Here is a 22,801-nt window from a genome sequence, read left to right as displayed (position 1 = left end):
TATATCACATCTTCCTACCAATTTTTAGCCATTGAATCGCACCACAACACCTTCATTTTGTTGATTGAAAATCTGCCAGAGAGAGAATATATTTTCCCGCCAAAAATGAAATTTGAATTATGAGAAGAAAAGTGTCCTCCCCCTAATCCTGTACGGGTGTCCCTTTAGCAATTGGGGTGGAAATAGTAATTTTGGGGTGGAAATAGTAATTTTTCTGGGTTCCTCCGGTACATTTCTGGGACGCTTCCGGTGCATTTCTGGGGTGCCTTTAGTACTTTTCTCCGGGGTGTAAATCATCACTTTTTTGAGCTCATTTCGCCGCAAAGGCTTATTTCTCTAAAAACATCTACAAAAACACAAAATAACACAATAAGTACTTAATCGAGTCTAACAATACAGAATATTGAGAACAAAATAGACACATAAATGCGTCTATCATGGTACACCTGGAAACTTCTTTAAACCTTCTAGAGGCCTCAGGCAAGGAGACCCACTATCTCCCTATTTATTTTATTCTAAATGGAAGCCCTTACCAGAAGTCTAATCAATGTTGAATCTCAAAATCTTATTCATGGTATCAAGCTCAGTCCTACAGCTCCAGCCATAAGCCATCTTTTATTTGTTGATGACTGCATGATCTTGTGTAAAGTAAACATGGAGGAATGTAGCAATCTAGTCAAAGTTTTTTAGGACTTCAGGAAATCCTCTGGCCAGATGATAAACTTCTCCAAATCTGGTATCTTCTTCAGCAAAAACACTAGTCCTGACACTGCTGACTCCATAAGCTCCTTTATGAAATTCCAAAAAATTGATTTGAAGGATAAATATCTTGGGTCTCCCTTGTTCACTAAGAAGAGCAAAGTTCAAGCTTTCAAACCCTGCATTGATAAACTGAAGCACATATTAGCTGGTTGGAAATCTACCATGTCCACTTCTAGAAAAGTTGCCATGATACAAACTGTTACCTCTGCTTCAAGTATATACCAAATTAACTGCTTCAAACTTCCCAAAGCTGCTTGCAAGGAAATAAACTCCATTCAAAGAGACTTATTCTGGAAAAAAAAAAGAACAAGACAAACCAAAAGATCTATATTATATTGCTTGGGATGCTGTCAACAAACCTAGGGACTTGGGTGGTCTGGGATTCAAAAACATGGAATTTTTCAACAATGCAATGATCACAAAAATAACTTGGAGATTAATTTCTGAACCATACTCCTTGTGGTCTTGTTCTATGAAGGCTTCTCATTTTCCCAATCAAGATGTTATAAGGATGGAAACTAAACCCAAAAGCACTGATTCTTGGATATGGAAAGGTATTCTTGAAGGTATCCCAAACATCCAAAGATACTACCACTGGAAAGTTGGTAATGAATCTCAAATTCATATCTGGAAATATGGGTGGTTCTTGAGTCAAGAGACAATCCTGACCAAGCCACATAACTTCCCTAATGATCTCATTATTGTCAACCAGTTGCTAAATGATAATGAAGAGTGGATCCCAAGTCTTATCACCAGTTGGTTCTCTCAGGAAGTGCAGCATGCCATTTACATGGCTCCTCATAATAAAGAGGATCAAGACAAAATTATATGGAACCTTACTGAAAAAGGAGAGTTTACTTCCAAATCTTTATATGACAAGCAAGTCTCTGACAAATATGCTAATGATATTCAAAACTCTCCTTGGGGGGAATCTGGAAGTTGAATACCTCTCTAGGTATTCACCTCTTTATCTGGAAATGTGCTCATGGAATCCTACCTACCAATGCCAAGACTGCAAGCATTCTGCATTATATTGATCCTATTTGCAATATCTGTAAATGCAGTCAGGAGGACATCACTCATGCTCTAATGTCTTTGCACAACTACTAATGATGTCTGGAATCATATATCTGGTCTTCACCACCAAATATTTTGGAAATGCTAGATCCTTCCATGACTAGCTGAATACATGGTTCCAACCTCGTAATCCTTTGTCAAGTTGGAATGCCACTTTAACTACCATTTGCTAGTTCATCTGGAAGGCCGGATGTGATATGATATTCAGGAAAATCACCCCTAATGCCCCTGATAATGTTGGTAAGATTTATCAACACTTATACTCTTTCAATAGAGTGTTTCATAACTCTACCCATATTCTTAACAATCTGTACTATCATCAAAACCATGATGACAAGAATGAAAGACTGATAGCTACTCATAAAGAAATATTTGGGATCACTATTAGCATCGGTTATTTGGATGTTCTTTAAACTGATGTTAATTGAGACATCTTTTTATACACTAACTTTGATCTAATTGCTCTATCATCTGTAGGATCCTGCCTGGGAGCAAGCAATCTTAAAGACTATACCCTTGGAGTTAACAAAGCCTCAAGAGGAGCAGCATTAGCACTGGAATGGGGAAAAGAGCTTCACAAGGCCAGTATCAACTTTTAAGCTCAAAATGAAGATACTCTCAAAGCCATTCAGCAGGAATACAAACAAGAAGTTCAAGGAAGGTTCAGTCACGCTTATGACCAAATGAAAGGGGGAAACTTTGAAACAATTGAATTTGTTCTGGGCACTCTAAGCAAAGTTGATCATCACCAAAATCTTCCGCCTATTAGATTAGCTAAGCTTTCCATTCATTCTAAAATTTTTGGAAATTTTAACCGGAAAGGTCCAAACCTCCAAAAATTTTTTAACTCTCTTCAATCTTTTGATGTAGCGGATATAACTACGAATCAGACCACAATGTATGTTATGGACTGCTATCAGCTTGGTGCTATTCCTAGCCCAATTGAAGGTATCACTGTTTGTATTTCTGCTACTATTTCCGAGTCAGCTAATCTTTTTTCTATAAATAGAAAAAAGTTAGCCCAATTTGAATAGAAACGCAATCAACGACGATCCTGGCTCCCAAATTTTAATTTGTAACTTTCGGGGCCTCCAATCAAGGTTTGAAAAACGCCCGTTAAAACGGTCACACCCATATATCGTGGCCGTGAGGGTCCCCGAACCCCGTGCCTATATAATGCCGATAAATAGGAAATAACGACAGTTTTTCCGTTTTCACACACGTTATAACCGTTTTTCTAAAATTGAGTTTTACGTTTTTTCCATCTAAATAACATTTTAACGTAAGTTTTTTAGACCATTTTTCCCGTTTTCACGTCAATTATAACCGTTTTTTAATAAAAAAGAATATAAAAATATTTTCTTACAATTCTTTATATTTTAAATTAAGGATTAAAATATACAAATTCTTTATATTTTATATTCTTTATATTTTACGCCTCTTCTTAAACCTGACGGTGGTATCCGTCCCATTGTTGTCGGCACGGTTTGGAGGCGGCTTGTGTCCAAGGTTGCAGCATCGGCGGTTGGTAAACAGTTGTGTACCTATTTGGAGAATTTCTAGTTTGGTGTTGGTGTCCCCTGCGGAGGTGAAGCAATCTTACACTCTGTCAACCGGCTTATCTTAGACAAAGGTCATTGCTCTTCCATGACGATGTTGTTGGTGGATTTTCGCAACACTTTTAATATGGTAAGTAGAACTGCTATGCTGCAAGAGGTTAGATCCCACTGCCCGTCCATTTCTAAATGGGTGGAATTCTGTTATGCTTCTCCCCCTAAGCTGTATTATAATGATTCATCTTTGTTGTCAGCACAAGGGGTTCAACAGAGCGACCCTCTCGGTCCTCTTCTTTTTGCCCCCACTCTTCATCCTTTGGTTAAAATGATCGCCGAAAGGTGCCAATTGGACCTTCAGGCTTGGTATTTAGATGATGGTACCTTGATTGGGGACACGTTAATGGTCTCCGAGGCCTTCAATATCATTCAAACCGAAGGAGGTAAGTATGGGCTTCACCTGAATGTTTCCAAAACAGAGGTTTTTTGGCCGTCGTTGGATGTTAGATGTGTTACTGCTTTCCCTCCTCAAGTCAGTAGGCCAGTACATGGGGTCAAGATGCTAGGTGGGCCGGTTAGTTTGGATCATAACTTCTGTAGTAATTTGGTTCGTAGTAGGGTGGATAAGACTACAGCCTTGATGGATGCAGTCTTGAAATTAGAGGATCCGCAGTGTGAGTTTCACTTGTTGAGAAGTTATGCAGGGGTTTCTAAACTCTATTTTTCCATGAGGACTACTAGGCCGGAATACCTTGCTGACTCTCAAGCCGCCTTCGATGCACATTTGTCTCAGCACCTGCGTCACATTATTACGAATGATGGACCTGGGTTAGGTTTGCTGCAGTTTCGGATTGCTTCTTTGCCTCTCAGGTATGGTGGTCTAGGCATTTATTTATGGCGGATGCTATGCATTATTGTTATTTAGCGTCTCGTATTCAAACTCAGCCTCTTCAAACTGTCATCCTTCGTAACACCCATATACAAGGCCCTGATATTGGCCTTCAGCGTGCTTTTGAGTTGTTATCTAATGTTTGTGGCCTGAAGTCAACGTCGATGTTACTGCCCCCCATCCCATGAAGACTTTGGTAGTTAAATATTTTGATGTTGTCATGAAGGAGATGCCTTCCAAATATTCCATGTCTACGCGTGACAGTGCCCTTTGGCAATGTAACAAAGCTAGTCATGCCCAAGATTTCCTCAAGGCTTTGCCAATTTAAGGGCTTAATCAGAGGGTTGGTGCCAGAAAATTTAGTGCTGTTTTGAGCTATCGGTTGGGTATTCCTTTTCCCCGAACATAACTCATGTGATTCATGTAATAGAGATATGGATTTCTTTGGGGATCATGCCTTGCATTATGCGAAATATGTTGGCATTAAATACCGGCATGATATTGCTCGTGATTCTATTGTAGACATGTGTTTTCGGGCTGCAGTTCCTGCAAGGAAGGAAGTGGATTTGGGGTTCTTGTCCAATGAGGGGAATGGTTTGCGTCCGGTTGATATACTTGTTCTCAACTGGGATAATGGTCGTGATGTTTGCTTTGATGTCACTGGGGTGTCACCTTTCACAGATAATTGGGCTAATTCCTTCCGTCCAGGCGATGCTTTGAGCAATGCTATTACTCGTAAAAATAAGAAATATCTTGATAAATGTGTGGCTCAAGGGTATGGTTTTGGTGCTTTGGTCTTCACAACACTCGGTGATCTGGGGGAGGATTTAGTGGATTTACTGAAGCGGCTTCATAACCATTTATCTAGGTTTGATGTTACGGCTAAGAAATGTAATTACTTTTTCCACATATTAGGTATTGTTATTCAGAAGGAAGTTGGAGGCCAGCTGGTTGCTAGGATTCCTTCTAGTTTTCTGAAATGATTTGTATTTTAGATTTTTTCTGGATTATTAGAATTTAAATAAAATGAAAAAAATTTAAAAAATTACAACTTATATTTTAAAAATAAAAGAATAATATATAGAAAACGTTATAACAACGTTATTAGACCCGTTATAACTGTTTTCACGCACGTTGTAACCATTAGATATGAATTTCAAACCATAATTCTTTTTCATTTTCTATTTAACCGTTATAACGCCCGTTATTTTAGAATAACGGCGATTTTTGCCTGAAACGTGCTCACACCCGTCAAAACGCGTTATAACGGTCACGCTTCGTGGTCGTGACCTGAGTCGTGACCTTTTTTTCAAACCTTGCCTCCCATACTGGTCCAAAATTGGGACCGGAACTCTAAATATTCTTTTCCATTTTGCCTAGTAAATTCGTTTGTAGTGTGGACCGAGCACCAAATATTTAGGCACGTTAGTTCTGCGTTATTTACAGCAAAATATTTTACTAGAATAAGTTAAAAATCGTGAAGAACTCGAACGTCCGTTACTTTAGTTTAGAAGACCAGCATTCCTTAATTTTTTAGTTGGTGAGAGGGGAATCTCTATGTACAACTTCACACTCTCTCACACACTCTTTTCATTTCTTTTCCATCATTGAGAAGAAACAATTCGATCAAATCATTCAAGAGTAAAGTAGAGTTTTTACATAAGAAAATACTCAACAACACTTATGGGTTCAGGTAGTTTTCTCAAGGTGTTGCTCAACAACTTTGATGTTCTTGCTGGGTATGTATGTATATGTCTCTAATTTTTGAGATCTCTTTCTCATTTTCTCATGATGTGGTTCTCTAATTTCGTTTAACTTTATGATTCTTCAGGCCTGTCATTACACTGGTTTACCCCTTGTAAGTACTCTACTCGTTTTTTTTTCTTCATTTAGTAACAATTTCCGAGTCCATTTGAGATTTTGATTCTGTTTCATGCTTGATTTGTTCGTAGATATGCTTCAATAAGGGCAATTGAGACGAAATCTCGTCTTGATGATCAACAATGGCTTACTTACTGGGTCCTTTATTCCATGATTACTCTTTTTGAGCTCACTTTTGCTAAACTCATTGAACAGTAAGCTGGATCTTTTTTTTCCCCTTTGCTGTTATTTTATTACAGTTCTCTCAGTTTGGGGTTCGGTAAATCTACTAGGGTTCTTAAGTGCAACTCTCAGAACCCTAAATTTTGAGCCCCAAAATTTGGTTTCAACTAGTATAATCTATACTCTCTTGTATTTACATTAGAACCCAAGACTTCATCAATTTCTTTGATTCTGCCTTGGAATTCAGTTAATGGCTATGATCCATTTTCTTAAACCTTAAAAGATTTTTCAGTGCATATTTTGATTGTGCATTGGCATATAACAGGAACCGATGGAGTTGAAGTTCCTTTGTGGTCTTTAATATGCTTTCATCTCTTCTTTTTGTTGTTTTGACAGCCTTCCATTCTGGTCTTACGTGAGACTTGCGGCTACATGCTGGTTGGTCTTGCCCTACTTCAGTGGTGCTGCATATGTTTATGAACATTTTGTTAGACCAACGTTCGTTAACCCGAAAACAGTTAACATTTGGTATATTCCAAGTGGAAAAAAGAATGTCTTCAGTAAGCAAGATGACATCCTAACAGCTGCAGAGAGATACATCGAAGAAAATGGAACGCAAGCATTTGAGAAGCTCATTAGCAGGGTAAGTAGATTAACCATACTCTATTTAAGTTAGACAAGGTTCTTTGAAAGTTCTAACTGTTTGTTTGGCATGGCGAACAATGACTAACTTGATCCTAGACTCCTAGTTATCAGTTGGAATTTTGCATTTAACCCTCTTCCGTTCTATTTTATTTTTGGAAAACAAATTGTTGGTTTAATGTGCCAAAAGTCCTGTTATTTTGGACTCCTGTTTATTTAGGACTGCAAGCCGAAGGGTGAGTTGAGATTCTAAACACACAAGTTTGTTCGTCCAATGACCCACACCACACGTCATGTTTAGGATGCAACGCGTTTTGCTTTACGGCCCTAAGTGAAGTTCAGTTATCATTTCTTGTTTGCCTAAGTTTTTGTTTTTGGGCATATTAGTTGTCTTTCATATTCGGGATATGCTTATACTGTCTTTATTACCTGAATGCATAGATCGTCTAAATGATGATGCACTGTTGAGTGGAGATTCTTGAATCCTGAGTATGTACGCGTTTTCGCAGATGGTCTAGCAAAACTTGTAATCGATTCAATTGGGTCGAACCTTAGGTTACCTTCTATCAGTTGAAGACATGATTTCTCGAAGGCCGATCAGAACCTGAGAACCTATTTGTTCTTTTCTTTCTGCCACTAGAAATATTAACTTACTGTGAATACTTAGTCTAATATTGAATTCCTATACCCATACTTCGATTCATGCTCTCACGTGTAATTTTGTTATCCGCAGGCTGATAAAGAAACCAGGTCCAGAAGGAGTAACAATCCCCTGGTTTTCGACGGTGACGATTATAGATATTAAATATGTTTGTTGTGGGTGTCTTCGTATTTTCTCTCCAACTAATCACTTCCTCAAGGTGAGGCTAAACATTACATTGGTATAGTTTCTATAGTAGATTGATCGTTATGGATGTTCAGACTGTTTTGTTATCTCCACCAAGCCAGGATGCACGTCTTTTGGTATTGATGTTTTTTCTCTCTTTGCAATAGAGATAACCTGTCATGCTCATAAATCATATTGTACATGTAAATCCTTTATCATATTTCACTTGAGCATCTGGTTTAGCTTTATCAAGCCATGAGATATGCGTCTATTTTGTTGCAATGCAGCCTTTGTTATTGCTTAATTTTCTTTTTGTTCCCTTTGTCTTCTGAAGTGTGAATGAATGTTATAAACCAAATGGTTAGGTGTTTCAATATTTGAACATCAATTATGAGAAACACATTTTCTCTTTTTGTGATTTCTCATAGACTCAAGAGCAAACACGCAGAAATATACCTAAGGGAAGGAACCAACTTAGTCTGAACTTATGGCATCTCTAATTCTTAACCCTGAAGCACTTTCCTCGCTAAAGACACTACAGTACCATTTTCCTCCGCAAACTTCATCACCAGCCACCTTCAACAATAGTATCACCAGAAAACACCATCGTCAGCCAACTGCAGAGATGAACAAATTCAAAATCCATTTCTTCACATACTAAGAGATCGGAGGAAATGACATTGATTATAGAATTGGAGCAAATTTATGAAAAGCTTTTATTTTCTAAGGTCCCGTTGGAGGTGGAAGCTTGGAATCGCACCTGAGGCGTAAAGTCTCTGGCGCTTAGTGGCATTCGACTTGGAACTTAAAGGGATCCCCTGTAGAAGGTCTTGTTCTAATTCCTGACGCAGCCGCGTCAACATGACTACCTACCTATACTCAACTCTGCTCCTTGGTTTCTTAAAAAGAGATGTTTCCAAAGCCCAACGGCTACCATAAAAAAAAACTCAGCAACTGCCGAGAATTCTAGTTACTTCCTCTTTTTAGCACCTGACTTCCAAAAATAACTCACTCTACTATGGAAAGTTTCATATCCTCATGCCTAAAAATCTTTTATGTCCAAAGATATCTAGTTCCACCCGCATTGATATAATCATATAAATGTGAAGTTTTCCTTGGTATGTTAATATCGCTTGTTGTGGCTCAGCCTTAGTTTTCTCTAACCTTTAGCCAAAGAACTTCTCAATCTTCATCTTTTCAACAGAAAATTGAATTTTAATCAATGGGTTCTGGGAGTTTTATCGCGCTTATGATTGACGTGGCTTCTGGGTACGCAGTATATCTTTTTTATTTTATTTTTTTGGTGCAAAGGATTTGAGTTTTCTTTATGTTTGAATGTTTTTTTAATATATTTCGATTTTTTTTTCTTGAATACGCAGGCCACTATTGTCTCTGATTTATCCACTGTAAGTGTTCTAAGAGCGACTGCAATGGTACGACTAAACTCAAAGATCAAAGACCAAAAAAAAAGACTAAATATGAGTTTAATCTGTACTGTGACGTTATGGGGAGAAGACCAAATTTGGTCGCGCGTAAAATTAATCACCGCACGAAAACGGGCGTAAATTTGGTGTACGCTTGAATGGGGCGTAAAATTGGTTTACGCCCGAAATTTGAATGGGGCGGATGGTTTGGTGTCCGCCTGATGAGTAAGTGAACGGGCGGATGGTTGGGTGTCCGCCTGATGAATTTCATTTTGAATGGGGCGGATGGTTTGGTGTCCGCCTGACGAAATGTGAACGGACGGATGATTGGGTGTCCGCCTGATGAATTTCATTTTGAATGGGGCGGATGGTTTGGTGCCCGCCTGATGAGTAAGTGAACGGGCGGATGGTTGGGTGTCCGTCCAGCAACAAGCGTACTTTAAATTTACGCCCGACTATATTAGGATTTGGGATTTGGTCGCGACCATATTTGGTCTGGAATTTGATCTTTGGTCCAAATTTGATCTTTACTCCGTCCCACTGTGTTACGATCTCATCCCATAAATTTGGTTATACTCGCCCACTGTGGATGCTCTAACAGTACTATGAGAAATTATTATTTTTGTTTCAGACACCAAGTTTATTATAGTTTTATTTGTATCTGCTTATCTGTGTACATAGATTTATTTCATATGTGTTTCTTTAATTGAGATGATGGTTTGCTGCTAGGTTTTCACAATTCAAGCAGTGGAAAATGGAGCTGCTGCAGACCATGGTCCTTTGTTGAAATATTGGAGTATTTATTCGGGTTTGGCACTCATAGAGTACTTTCTTGAATTTATCATCGATTGGTCAGTATCATCATCAATTCCCGTATTTAGTTAACTTCATATACTTCAGAGTTAAAATATATCTTGTTACTTTGCTTGCAATCCTTGTTCTATTACATTGAAAACTACGTGTTCACGCAAATCTATAGCGTAAAGTCTTTATGGATGTGCAAATATATATATATAGTTTGATTTTAATATTTGCTTCCTTATATATCAATCTTTCTCTTTGAAGAAAGTAGTGTTTGAATTTATTTTATGCTGTGATGGTTTTAGGCTTCCATGGGATCTAGTAATGGCGGTTATTAACGTGTTTCTAGTTATACCTCACTTCAACGGAGCTGAGCTGGTATATCAGCAAGTGAAGGCAAAACTTTTAGAAACAAATCCAAGCTCATTGCTGTCGTATTCACCACCATTTTTGAACAATCTCTTAAAGGACCAACTTGGCATCATGGAATCTTTAGGGAAGTTCCTCAATTCAGCACTGCAGAGTATAACATCTGTTTTGGGGGTACGTAAATCGCTAATTCTTCTCTTTTTCGGGTTGTGAATCTTGCTTTGAGTGACAAAACTCACAAATATATGTCTTGCAGGGTAGTAGTAGTAGGGAACCATTGAGTAGAGAACCATTGATTCAATCTAATGAATTCAGATCCATGTCCGCAAGGCCGAACACCCACTACCAGAATCCTCAAAGTTATGACGCACCAGAAGGTGAAAATAGCGGCGCACTAAGGTCTAGGTCCTATTCCATGAGAAATCCTACTGTCAATTTTGATTCCAACCAGGACTCACATTTGGACAACGGGGCTTCTAGGTCCCAATCCATGAGGTACACTAGTTTTAACAGGGAATCGGATTCTACAAACGATAACTCGCAGTCAGATGATGGCAGAACTAGTGGTAGGCTGAAGACTGTGCCATTGAGAGGTGGTGATTACCCAGACAGCAAATTCAAAGAGCCTAAAGCATCAAAAGAACGCGAGATCAAATTTCGCAGGTGGGGAAAGTCCAAGAATAGGCCATAGGGTAAAATGGTGATAAACTTGCTGTGTAAATACACTCGTGATATCCACGAACAACTTGGTTGATTGACGGTCACTACGTGCAAACAGTTTAGTTTTATTTATTTTTTAAGCTTTTATTATGTCAACAGGTTGAAATAATCTGTAGCTCTATGATTATTTTATTTTGTATATTTCAAGATTATGTTAAGATTTAAATCTATGTCTTCGGGTTCACTTAAATCATGGAACAAATTTTTAAGCTAACATTATCAGATGGTCAATTTCATCAAAATCCTGCCGTGTACGAAATAGAGTTGCCCGTTTACGTTATTTTTGTTGTTGTTGAGAATATAGATGTCAGCTGCATTTCATTTCTCTTCCGGCTTCATCTTTACAACCAGAACCAGAGTAGGGAAAGTGCAAGTGCACAATGAAACACACGGATGGAGAAGCCACCGTTTGCCGCATTTGGCTGCTGGTTCAGTACGGACCAGGAAAAAAAAATTTGCTAGTCCTATTCCATGAGAAATGTCTTCTAATGTAGCATCTAGATTGGAAGTCCACGTCAGCTAGGATAACCTCCTAAGTCATATGGTAATTTTAATCTAGCATACTAGATGCATTGAATCATTCAGCGAAAAATAGATTCAGCGAAAAGTAGATTTAGGTTGCGTTGAATGGTTCAGCGCAACCATCTCACCCGTCAGATAATAAAAATAAATCTAGATGCGAAAAATCATTCCACGAAATGTGATTTTGATTGCGCTGAACCATTCAACGCAACTATCTCGCTACTAGTTCATATGCGAGCAATTGCGAGGAGAGAGAACCGTTGTTAACAAATACACGACACTTTTTTTTTCCTGAACTACAACATTTTTTGGCTAATCTAGCCCATGAAACTTACATAGCAATCCGACTCAAATCCGAAGAATAGCATTCTTGAATAGTGTATGTCCTAAGTTTTCTAGCCTTTTCTATATTAACAAACAGTTTGGTGCTAACAACGACAAGTTTTGAAAGCAAGCTATTGATATTATTATCCAAAAACTTTACCGTTATATCATAGCGACCTCTCAGAAACCGAATAGGTCCTATACGAAAATCGTGGAATAGGATACGTGTGACATGTATGGAGAGAACAAGCATTCTGTAACCTATGATATAGGTGTTCTTAAGTTGTTCACAGTAACCAAAATCAATTTCAGTTAAATGCAGGTCATCATTGGTTATGTTTGACCTTATAGTTGACTAATCGAAAGCTGTTTGTTGTTGAGATCTCTGTGCTTCGTTTTCTTTTTTTGTTCGGTTGCTGACGTGTCATCAACCGGAAGAAGAGCAGAAAATAAAAATAAAAAACAGTTAAAATAACAAAGAAGAAGAGGGGGAATACCAGAAGAGAGAGAAGACGGTGCACGTTAATATTTCTTCCCCAAACAAAAAACCTGCAAATCAAATTTTCTTTTTCCGTCTGAGTATTTCTTCACATATATACATTGTGTTCCAATCTCTCCATTTCTTCTTCTTTTTCTCTGGTTTCCAAAATAACCTTAATATTCGTTGAAGCGGATCTTTCTATGTAGGTAAATATTTTTCTGCCCGTTTCCCTAATTTTTCTCAGACTTTTAGGGTTTACATTTGAATTCTTTCGTCATTTGCTAAGAAAAATGAAAGTTTAGGGTTTTATTAAGCTGTTTTTGAGCTGGAAACCTTCATATTGGGGGGTTGCATTTGAAAGGGGGTGGAGGAGTTTTTCAACTGTTAGGGTTTTTGATGAAGAGACGTTTATAATGTTATTGTGATTATGGGGTAAATGAAGAAGCTGGTGTTTCATCTCCTAGCAAAGAACTCGTTAGGAGGGTTGTTTTTTATATGGGGCGGATTTGGAAATATATTTCTTTGTGTTTTTCATCAAATGAGCTGTATTCAGAACAAAGACAGTTCTTGATTTCGCTACAACGTGAATGGCGGATCATCAGAGGAGTACTCCTGGTGAAAGAGATGTTGAACAGGTAATCTTTTCAAACAGCAAAACATTTTAAACTATGACACTGGAAAGGATTGCGGCATATTCACATGGACAAATGTATTTGAAGTCTTAAACTTGTGGAAGTAGTACTAGATTGTATATATATGTTATATGTTTTTCTATGTGCCATGAATTTATATTTAGTTATTTGTTGATTTCTTGGATATGCAGGCTATTATAGCACTTAAAAAAGGAGCATATTTACTAAAGTACGGTCGCAGAGGAAAGCCAAAGTTTTGTCCATTTAGGCTTAGTGCTGTAAGTAACCTTGAATCTTTAAGCATGCTAGCATTTTCTGTATCTTGATATGAATGCTGTGTAATTGACTTACCTGATCAATGGGTTGAAGTATTTAAACCCTCAACTCACAGTATGTAGATAGTTAACATTTCTGACCTCTGATATTATTGTCCATTTTATATCCGTTCCTTCTGATATTTTTTCCTTTTTTCTTCCCCAGGATGAATCTTTATTGATATGGTACTCTGGTAAGGAGGAGAAACATCTCAAGCTTAGTCATGTGTCAAAGATCATACCTGGACAACGTACTGTAAGTTTTCAAATATCCATTATTCTTTTCAGAAGCTCAAGAAATATAATTCTATTTCGCACATTGAGTTATAGTCTGTTACAGTGCATAAGATGCTATAGTTTTAGAGTAAACAGTGGACTCTAAACTGCAACACATGGCCTTAGAATAGAAATCAATATGCATAGATGAGTCCTAAGTGGATGCTACACAAAATGTTTTCTTTTTGTTTAACCTATTTCCTGTATGGTATGGTTCACTTGTGAAATTGGAGGTTTAGTGTGATGGATGTGATACCTGGCTTCTTTTTCAGGCAATATTTCAGCGGTATCCACGGCCTGAGAAAGAATATCAATCGTTTTCTCTTCTGTACAATGACAGGTCCTTGGATTTGGTGAGTATTCCTTTTCCTGCCATTTTTTTCTGCACAGAAAAACCACTTCTTGTTTTCTTGCTTTTGTACTAATGCAAAGTTATGATGGATTTATAGTACATCTTCAACATCGTAACAGTTGAGCATTATTGCCCATTGACAGATATGTAAGGATAAAGATGAAGCCGAAGTCTGGTTTGTTGGTCTTAAGGCATTGATTTCACGTGGTACTTACCGCAAGCTAAGAACTGAATCAAGAGCAGATAGAGTTTCAGGAGATAGTTCTAGCACCCATACTCGGAGAAACTCACCATCAATTGCAGCCTCTGGAAGTAGTGACTATTCACAGAAGGTTTTTTTTTAATTATTTTCCATCTATATTGAACCATTAACTGCACATTTAATTATACTTCTCCCTTCATCTATTTTGAATTTCACTTTTCTTTTTTCTTTTTTTTTTTTGATACCTATCCCAGGATTCTGTAGACACCCAACAAAGTCTGGTTTCTTATGATAACCCTACACAGAATGGTTTCGGAAAGGCATTCTCTGATGTGATTTTGTATACCGCAACTGCTAAGGTTTTCACACAGTCAGTGTCAGTTTCGAACTCTCTAAGTTCATTATCATCTGCAGCTGCAGATAATTCAAATGGACGGGGCTCTGCAGTTGACACTGTTCGAGTTAGTTTGTCTAGTGCGGTTAGCTCGTCGAGCCATGGTTCTCATGAAGACTTTGATTGTTTTGGCGATGTTTTCATGTGGGGAGAAGGAGTTAGTGATGGAACGCTGGGTGGTGGTACGCATAGAGTTGGAAGTGCATCTGCGCCCAAGATTGATGCACTATTTCCCAAGGCTCTGGAATCAGCAGTGGTGCTTGATGTCCATAATATAGCTTGTGGAGGTAGGCATGCTGCACTTGTGACCAAACAAGGTGAGATTTTTAGCTGGGGAGAAGAGTCAGGAGGTAGACTAGGGCATGGTGTAGAGGCTGATGTTCCACACCCGAAGCTTGTCGATACCCTTAGTGGTATGAATATTGAGCTAATAGCATGCGGGGAATATCATACATGCGCTGTAACATTGTCTGGTGATCTTTACACCTGGGGTGATGGTACTCATAATTCTGGTCTTCTAGGTCATGGGAGTGAAAATAGTCACTGGATCCCTAAAAAGGTTTGTGGTTTAATGGAAGGGTTGCATATTTCATCAATCTCTTGTGGACCTTGGCATACAGCAGCTGTAACATCAGCAGGCCAGTTGTTTACATTTGGGGATGGAACCTTTGGCGCCTTAGGTCACGGTGATCGCAACAACACAACCACTCCAAGGGAAGTGGAATCTTTGAGAGGTCTAAGAACAGTTAAGGTTGCTTGTGGTGTTTGGCACAGTGCTGCAATTGTAGAAGTTACGGTTGGGTCTTCTGGTTCTGGTAATTCTTCGTCGGGTAAGTTGTTCACCTGGGGGGATGGGGATAAGGGCCGGCTTGGACACGGCGATAAAGACAGTAGGTTAGTTCCAGCATGTGTTGCATCTTTGGTTGATGTGAGTTTTAGTCAAGTAGCTTGTGGGCATAACATGACAATTGCTCTTACATCTTCTGGACAAGTATATTCAATGGGGAGTACTGCTTACGGACAGTTGGGTAATCCTGAAGCTGATGGAAAGCTTCCCACTTGTGTTCAGGGTAAACTCAACAATACTTTTGTAGAAGAGATATCATGTGGTTCGTATCATGTTGCGGTTTTAACCTCAAAGACCGAGGTTTACACTTGGGGAAAGGGAGCAAATGGCCGGTTAGGTCACGGTGACCATGAAGACAGAAACACCCCAAAGCTTGTTAAAGCTCTGAGGGATAAACAAGTCAAGAGTGTGGTGTGTGGTTCAAACTTCACAGCTGCAATCTGTCTGCACAAATGGGTCTCCACTGCTGATAACTCCATATGCTCTGGTTGCCGTAACCCATTTAGCTTTAGAAGAAAACGTCACAACTGTTATAACTGCGGACTAGTCTTTTGCAAAGCATGTAGCAGTTGGAAATCTCTTAATGCGTCTTTAGCTCCAAATATTAACAAGCCTTATCGTGTGTGTGATGATTGCTTCAATAAACTTAAGAAGGTCATTGAATCTGGACCAGTATACCAGTTTACTAAAAACCAAGGTGGAAGTATACCACGGAGCTCCAGCGAGATGGCAGAAAAGGAGATTTTAGAGGCTCGATTACTTGGACAACTCTCCAGGCTCTCGTCAGTGGAATCATTCAAGAAAGGTGATAACAGATACTCCAAGCGCAATAAGAAACTAGAGCTGAACAATATCCGTTTCACACCAATTCAAAATGGAAATTCTCAATCCGGAAGCTTTTATTCGACAAAAATGTCAACTTCTTTGTTCGAGTCGTCAAAGAAAATATTTTCTGCTTCTCTTCCTGGTTCTAGAACAGCTTCCCGGGCATCGTCTCCTGTTTCTAGGAGGCGAAGTCCACCTCGGTCTGTAACACCAAGCCCAGCTATGACTGTTCTTACACCAGAAGTAGATAATGATGACTCAAAACACGGAAGCAGCGACTTCAACCAAGAAATAACCAAGTTACGAGCACAGGTATATCTTTTTATATGCTTAATACGAAAATCAGAGTGTAGTCATCTATATGCTATCTTCACTTTGCATACTTACGTTTTGTTAGCAATGACGTCTGTTCTTAGTATGATTTGGTTTTGAACTCTTGTTTTTGTTGTATTTATCAGTCATATACTTGGACCCACTAGATCATATTGTCACTGATATCTTCTCAATATTCAGAAATCATAATCTGTCCTATCATTATTATATGATGATCATGTAAACCTTTGGCAAGGCCCTAGTGCAAGCTATGCTGAATTTATTGTATTTTCTCACGTAACAAGGGAATATCTTACTGTAATATGTGATTTGAAAGCTTTCTGTAGGTAGAGGAGCTTACCCACAAATCCGCAGTTCTAGAAGCCGAGTTGGAAAGGACTTCAAAGCAGCTAAAGGAAGCCACCGCGGTAGCAGGGGATGAAACTGCAAAATGTAAAGCTGCAAAAGAAGTGATTAAATCTCTCACAGCACAGGTGAAAATTGTTCTGTTCTTTAAGTAGCATCCTTCATTGATTTTTTCTGTGTATCCAGTGAGCTAAACATTCACTTGCCAGCGGTTGAATATTTGAGTTCCTTTATTTGCCAAAAAAAAAAAAGAAGTAATTGCAAAAGACTTGTTTAACAATTTGCATGTTAGGCACTTTGTGATGCGGTGGTGTAGGGATTTGCAGATATTTTCGTTTGTAAATGTTTTTATTTTGCATTTTCTGTGTATCCAGTGAGCTTAACATACACTTGCCAGCGGTCGAATATTTGAGTTCCTTTATTTGCCAAAAACAAGAAGTAATTGCAAAAGACTTGTTTAACAATTTGCATGTTAGGCACTTTGTGATGCGGTGGTATAGGGATTTGCAGATATTTTCGTTTGTAAATGTTTTTATTTTGCATATAGTTACTGATCTAACACCAATAATTTTTAATATGGTGGCAGTTAAAAGAAATGGCTGAAAAGGTTCCTCAGGAATCTACTGAAAATTGTGGTAGTCCAACTCTAGTTCCGAATAAGGCAAATTTGAGCAACCTCATTCTTCCAGAACCCGAGTCCAATGGGGACTCAGCAGACTCACCCGTACAAAATAGATTAAAAGAACAAACTGATCCCGCAGAGTGGGTAGTACAAGACGAACCGGGCGTGTACATAACACTTTCCTCCTTGCCAGGGGGTGGCAAAGATCTTAGGCGTGTACGGTTCAGGTGAGCATGTATTTCGCTAGTTGTTATGTTTTGTTTTGAGTTAATTTTCTCCAATTCAACTTCTATTTCATCATCCTAGGTGTGTTGAATAAGACTACTATAGGTTAATTGTCCGGTACTTATTTATGCATGTTTTGCTAAACCTCAATTAAACATTATCAATTTGTGAAACCCTTCAGTAGATCAGAACCATAATCACACATATACCCTTCACAGCCGCACATCCTTTTCTTGTTTATTTAGTATTTTTATTTTTTATTAACAATGACACAGATACCAGTGTCGTGTCTGATACCAGTAAGAGGTGTCTGTCACAGTGACCTAATAATACTAAATATGGGGACACGGGACTACATCCAGGCTTATGTTGAAGCACATGCAGTCATGTTTCTTTTCTCTTTTGTTTCTTTCATATAATTTTTTCAAGTTTTATAGCGCTATATAGCAGAAACATTGAAGTTTAATGGCTAACAGAGCTGTTTCCATGTCCATGGGTGCCTAACATGAGTACTCACTGTCGATACAAGATATTATTTTCAAACAAGGTGTCACTGTGACGGCTTTTCTTTCTCTTTTCAACAGGAACTAAACCTTTATCATAGAACTTCCATAATTAGAATATCTGATGCTTATGTATGCATGTATTGTGTGTGGAATAAGCATGTCCAATACTTTGGAGGGAAAAGCTCTTCCCAAGTGACTTTACTTTTTAACATAATCACCTTCAATTCCCATCATAGGCTGTGTCTACTATTGATATAATTTTTTATATAAATCTTGTCTCAATAACATTTGTGCTGAAACTGAACTATTGGTTTCTTTTCTTCAGTCGTAGACGATTCAGTGAGAAACAAGCTGAGACTTGGTGGGCAGAGAACAGAGCAAAAGTACATGAGCGCCATGACATTCGAAGTTCAGCAAGATCGGTCTCTGTGCCTTCTGTTTTGCCCCCTCCCCCACCCCCACCCCCTCCACCGGATAATGGGACGGATGACAACGTTAGTGACTGATATGAACTGATATACATACCTTTGCCTCCCGGATATTGTAAATTTTGTTTTTCTGGGGTTCGCTCATCCGGCAGGGTTTTTCTAACGCACGATGTCCTGTTCAGAAAGTTGCAGCCAGGAAGAGAGGTTAAAGAAGTTGGTCAAGAAAATTTGTATTGCGAGGAATGTCAGATATTCTGCTGCCTTTATATTGTTTTATGAGGTTTGGATACTTCTTTTGACAAGTCTGCAATCTCATCCCCAACTCTGTTCTTAGGTTTGCAGAACATTCCCCTGTTTGTTTTTGGGCTTCTGTTATCCATGTTTAGCTCGAGTACCATCAAAAGTCTATACTGAAGGGGAAAACAAAAACAAAAATGTATCAGGCATTTCATACTTTTTACAGTTATCAAAAGTTTCTACGGAGATCGTTTCATGTGAAAGCCAACAAAATCACCTATTGTGGTGCTCTTTAAGAATGAGCTATTCGGCAGATCTTTTCTTCTCCCAAAGTCTCTTTTTTTTAACGCCACCATTACCGTTACCGTTGAAACTATCCATGAACATTCTCCAAACATAGGCCCGATGTGCCCAAAAATAACATCCCCTTTCCGAGACACTTTGCCGGAGCCGGAGGAAAAAGGGACAAAATAAACAAAATAAATGGGATGCAAGGAAAGGTTTCTTCCTTCTCTGTTTGCGATGATTTTGATTCTTCTGTCAGTCAGTTGTGAACTTGTGTGAGCAGCCTTGCCGAAAAACAGAAATAAATACAAATAAAAATTAGCGCCGCTGCCGGGGATCGAACCCGGGTCACCGGGTGGCAGGCGGGAATGCTTACCACTATACTACAACGACTTGGTTGTTCAGTGTGTTTCCTATTTTCTTGACCATGTCAGTAGAAGCATGAATTTGGCAGATTTCTGTCATCCTAGCGCAATATTGAGAAAAGAAATGAAAATGTTATTCTGGAGTCTGGAACTTGGACTCAACTTGAAAGTTAAGATCATTAGAGAAGACAAAGAGAGGAAGAATTTTAAACAAAAGACACAGTTCATCTATAATGAATTACTAGGACGGGAGAGGTATACAGACTATAAATTACGATAGGCAATCTAGCCATTACAAGTTGAAAAAAATTCAAAAAAGCGGATTTCATCATCCACATTTAAACCTTCTTTTTCTTCACCTCACTCAAGTTCACGGCATTATGAATCTTCTAATTTTCACTTTCGGAAGCTCTTTCTCTGTAACGTCTATAGGGATAATATCCAGTTCCTTTGAGCCTTCCTTGTAGTAGTTACTGATATGAAAATTGGTAATGGCACTCATTCCTCGAAGTTTAACGGCCGCAATATCATACGCCTCTGCAGCTTCCTCCTCGGTGTCTGAATATTAAAAGACCAAGACGAAACTTAGGAATGATTTTCCTTCGAAATAACTATAGCTTTTCGATGAAAATGCATACAATAGTAAACACGACTTACGTACCATATGTTCCAAGATAGATATCTCTACCACCTGCCACCCTACCAATTCTAGCTTGCCATCGACGACCTTCATGTTGTCTGCAGTCATTACATGGCATTCAAAATCGATGGGCATATGGGATAAGCAAGAATTAAGTCCATTTCATAATCACATCTCCAGACATAAAGAAAGGCCTATAAATATTGGTCGAACCTTGTGACTCCTCTATAAATCGAATTGCCTCTTGCAAAGCAAATGCTTTTCCTGAAATATTGAAAATGGAACAAGAGTAGAGAAAGTTACATCACATGTCCAGTATCTTTTTCTTACATTTTTTCCACTGATAGACAGTGTCTGGTAACTAAAAAGGCTGTTGAAATTACCTTCTTAGAGAATTAATATACTCCTCACGTGACATGTCTTTCATTTCCTCAACTTCTTTTGCATAATTGGAAATCTGTGAATGCCACAGAAAAACACTATGAAGCGCCATCGGCTGATATTTCTAGAAGAAAGGATAGGAAAGAAAAGAAGCAAGAGAAGTGTGTCTGGTGGGTGAAAGATCCTTACTGGGAAGTTCATTTTAGAATGTGCTCCTGCTCCCCACAACTTTAAAGCTGCAAGGTCATATGCTTGTGCTGCTTTCTCTTCAGTTTCATATCCACCTGTGCAGGAATAGGTGTCAAATATCAACTTAAGCTGTTAAGCACAATTTGATCAATCAGAACCAAAGCCAAACAAAAGTGACACCTAAAAAGCTTTACTAACCAAGATATACTGTAAGCAGTCCAGTAGTACATCCAGCCACAGGCCCACAGCCATATCAACAAGACACAACATTAAAGAGAACAACAACAAAAAAAAAAAGTTTCATCAGCAACATAAACAGACAATTTTCTACACATAGATGGACTAAAAGAGCTCAAGCACAGATAAATCAAGCCACAATTAGCATGACTGAGCAATTTGTATTCTTCAACTTGAAGTAGATAAACAAGGTATTGCAAATGAACTGATAAAGCATCTGAAACATGAGATTCCAAATTTATGTTTAACGGAGAATATATGTGGTATTCCATAATAATAATAATAGCATCTGAGCCATGCATGCATCTCTCCCTCTCCATCCTACCAGCCATTAATGAGTCATCTATCTTGGTTCAAAATACCTATGTATGTTCATCTATTAAATTGACTGTAGCCTACAACACCTCTACTATGATCTTATCGCCAAATGATCACAAGCATAAAACATTCTGCACTTTGTAGTTCCACCTACTTAGTGTCACTATCATGACCTCTCATTGTTTGGAGCAACAAAATGTTCCCTACCTTGAGCCTAAAGGTCATCCCAAAAGCTACTGCTTCAAAGTTCAAAGTAATACGAAAAACATACCTTGCTTTCCTTTGCGTTTCCGGGTTTCACTTATGGTAGTGTTATCCCAAAGATGTGCTTCAAATTTGCCAGTCCATCTGTGTCTGCAGAACAAACTATAACATAAGTTTTAAAAAATAGTAACATTTTCAAAAAAACATGTAGAAATAAAGTTTAATGAATATCTTACCTAGTAACTCCACGAAAATTCGATGTTCTCTGACCAACTTTATATAATGCCTTCTTTACTTGTTCGTTTCCAGTTGCACTACTGCTTGCAGGATTTACATTAACACTACTGCTACTTGATGGTGGTGGAATTAATTTAGAAGATGAATCATTGGAAGAAGGTAATCTCTCATAGTCTGCCACTATTGAAACTTGGTCTATAAGGGATACCTCCTGGTTTAATAAACATATCTCATTTTCTGAAGCAGGAACCAGAGTTTCCATTCTGGAACACAAACAAAGTGAGAAAACTTAATCAAATTATGTAGTAAGAGAAAGGGTTCTTTGATTACTCAAATTACAAAAACCTAATAACCATAAAAACATCAAATTGAGATCCTTCTAAAACTACAAGAAATTGACTATAACTAAGTTCATCAAATTGAGATGCTTTTGTGGAAATTTGTTGAACAAATTTTGAACTTCTAGAATCAGATCGTAACGATGATCAAGAACTTACCAATTAAAAAGAGTTATAGAGATATTAGGATGGGTGAATGAGGAGGAGGAGGAGGAGGGAAAATGGAGTTTTTTAGAAAAACCGCATCTCGAGGGACATTAACAAGAAAAAGGATGAGAACAAACAAATCTTTAAACCTGGCCTAGAGATGCGTTTTTAATCCGCAACAATAAAATCTCACGTTTGAGCGAGGTTTACAAATCGGGGGTCACAGTATAATGCTTTTTGACGGGTATGACTCAAGGTTTGAAAAACGGATCATAGGTCGATTCAAAGGTCACAGGCCATGACCAATGTAACGTTTTTGACGGGTGTGAGCATGTTTCGGGAAAAAAAAAAAGCGTTGTTTAGGGGAAATGTGTTTCTTTTTGACGTTTTCTTTTTTTAGAAAAAAGGGTGTGATAACGGCTAAATAGAAAATAAATAAATATATATCATGATATTAATTTCCTATCTAACAGTTTTAAAATGCGTGAA

At 38.3% G+C, this 22,801-nt stretch overlaps 4 protein-coding genes across 6 annotated transcripts; 3 read left to right on the top strand and 1 right to left on the bottom strand.

Moving 5' to 3' along the window:
- The first annotated feature begins 5,816 nt into the window (after positions 1–5,816).
- Positions 5,817–8,096, top strand: LOC113297999 (HVA22-like protein a). Its single transcript, XM_026546625.1, has 5 exons — positions 5,817–6,020; positions 6,113–6,139; positions 6,234–6,356; positions 6,721–6,967; positions 7,700–8,096. The coding sequence occupies exons 1-5, from the start codon at positions 5,965–5,967 to the stop codon at positions 7,769–7,771; spliced, it is 525 nt and encodes a 174-aa protein (XP_026402410.1). The 5' UTR covers positions 5,817–5,964; the 3' UTR covers positions 7,772–8,096.
- Positions 8,097–9,888: 1,792 nt separating this feature from the next.
- Positions 9,889–11,278, top strand: LOC113297998. The gene is made up of 3 exons (XM_026546624.1): positions 9,889–10,067; positions 10,323–10,560; positions 10,643–11,278. The coding sequence occupies exons 2-3, from the start codon at positions 10,342–10,344 to the stop codon at positions 11,075–11,077; spliced, it is 654 nt and encodes a 217-aa protein (XP_026402409.1). The 5' UTR covers positions 9,889–10,067; positions 10,323–10,341; the 3' UTR covers positions 11,078–11,278.
- Positions 11,279–12,446: 1,168 nt separating this feature from the next.
- On the top strand, positions 12,447–19,284 carry LOC113297996 (PH, RCC1 and FYVE domains-containing protein 1-like). 2 transcript variants are annotated; one of them, XM_026546620.1, is made up of 9 exons: positions 12,447–13,068; positions 13,257–13,343; positions 13,546–13,635; positions 13,928–14,008; positions 14,151–14,339; positions 14,464–16,587; positions 16,935–17,081; positions 17,540–17,802; positions 18,632–19,284. In XM_026546620.1, exons 1-9 carry the CDS (start codon positions 13,021–13,023, stop codon positions 18,810–18,812), a joined length of 3,210 nt encoding a protein of 1,069 aa, XP_026402405.1. In that variant the 5' UTR covers positions 12,447–13,020; the 3' UTR covers positions 18,813–19,284. The 2 variants fall into 2 exon arrangements, 1 of the variants encoding a protein (XP_026402405.1); XR_003333944.1 differs by lacking the exon at positions 18,632–19,284 and having other exon boundaries at positions 16,925–17,081; positions 17,540–17,676.
- A 521-nt stretch (positions 19,285–19,805) lies between these two features.
- On the bottom strand, positions 19,806–22,482 carry LOC113297997 (AP2-like ethylene-responsive transcription factor PLT2). Of its 2 annotated transcripts, none has more exons than XM_026546621.1 (9): positions 22,325–22,482; positions 21,827–22,090; positions 21,658–21,752; positions 21,030–21,038; positions 20,832–20,926; positions 20,645–20,718; positions 20,475–20,525; positions 20,283–20,359; positions 19,806–20,179 (listed from the first exon to the last, which is right to left on the bottom strand). In XM_026546621.1, the coding sequence occupies exons 2-9, from the start codon at positions 22,087–22,089 to the stop codon at positions 19,992–19,994; spliced, it is 852 nt and encodes a 283-aa protein (XP_026402406.1). In that variant the 5' UTR covers position 22,090; positions 22,325–22,482; the 3' UTR covers positions 19,806–19,991. The 2 variants fall into 2 exon arrangements, with proteins under 2 accessions (XP_026402406.1, XP_026402407.1); XM_026546622.1 differs by having other exon boundaries at positions 21,658–21,740; positions 22,325–22,481.
- Between the last annotated feature and the right edge of the window lie 319 nt (positions 22,483–22,801).

The sequence above is a fragment of the Papaver somniferum genome, chromosome 7, assembly GCF_003573695.1.
Source record: "Papaver somniferum cultivar HN1 chromosome 7, ASM357369v1, whole genome shotgun sequence".
NCBI lineage: Eukaryota > Viridiplantae > Streptophyta > Magnoliopsida > Ranunculales > Papaveraceae > Papaver > Papaver somniferum.
This window is presented reverse-complemented; position numbering and strand designations above follow the sequence as displayed.

Coding starts and splice junctions, on each gene's coding strand:
- LOC113297997 (XM_026546621.1), bottom strand. CDS start 22,089: ATGGAAACTCTGGTTCCTGCTTCAGAAAATGAGATATGTTTATTAAAC. Junction 20,719..20,831: donor ATTCTAAAATGAACTTCCCA/GTAAGGATCTTT, acceptor TGGCATTCACAG/ATTTCCAATTATGCAAAAGA. Junction 20,526..20,644: donor TATATTAATTCTCTAAGAAG/GTAATTTCAACA, acceptor TCAATATTTCAG/GAAAAGCATTTGCTTTGCAA.
- LOC113297998 (XM_026546624.1), top strand. CDS start 10,342: ATGGCGGTTATTAACGTGTTTCTAGTTATACCTCACTTCAACGGAGCT. Junction 10,561..10,642: donor GTATAACATCTGTTTTGGGG/GTACGTAAATCG, acceptor TATGTCTTGCAG/GGTAGTAGTAGTAGGGAACC.
- LOC113297996 (XM_026546620.1), top strand. CDS start 13,021: ATGGCGGATCATCAGAGGAGTACTCCTGGTGAAAGAGATGTTGAACAG. Junction 13,344..13,545: donor GTCCATTTAGGCTTAGTGCT/GTAAGTAACCTT, acceptor TTTCTTCCCCAG/GATGAATCTTTATTGATATG. Junction 13,636..13,927: donor TCATACCTGGACAACGTACT/GTAAGTTTTCAA, acceptor CTTCTTTTTCAG/GCAATATTTCAGCGGTATCC.
- LOC113297999 (XM_026546625.1), top strand. CDS start 5,965: ATGGGTTCAGGTAGTTTTCTCAAGGTGTTGCTCAACAACTTTGATGTT. Junction 6,140..6,233: donor ATTACACTGGTTTACCCCTT/GTAAGTACTCTA, acceptor ATTTGTTCGTAG/ATATGCTTCAATAAGGGCAA. Junction 6,968..7,699: donor TTGAGAAGCTCATTAGCAGG/GTAAGTAGATTA, acceptor TGTTATCCGCAG/GCTGATAAAGAAACCAGGTC.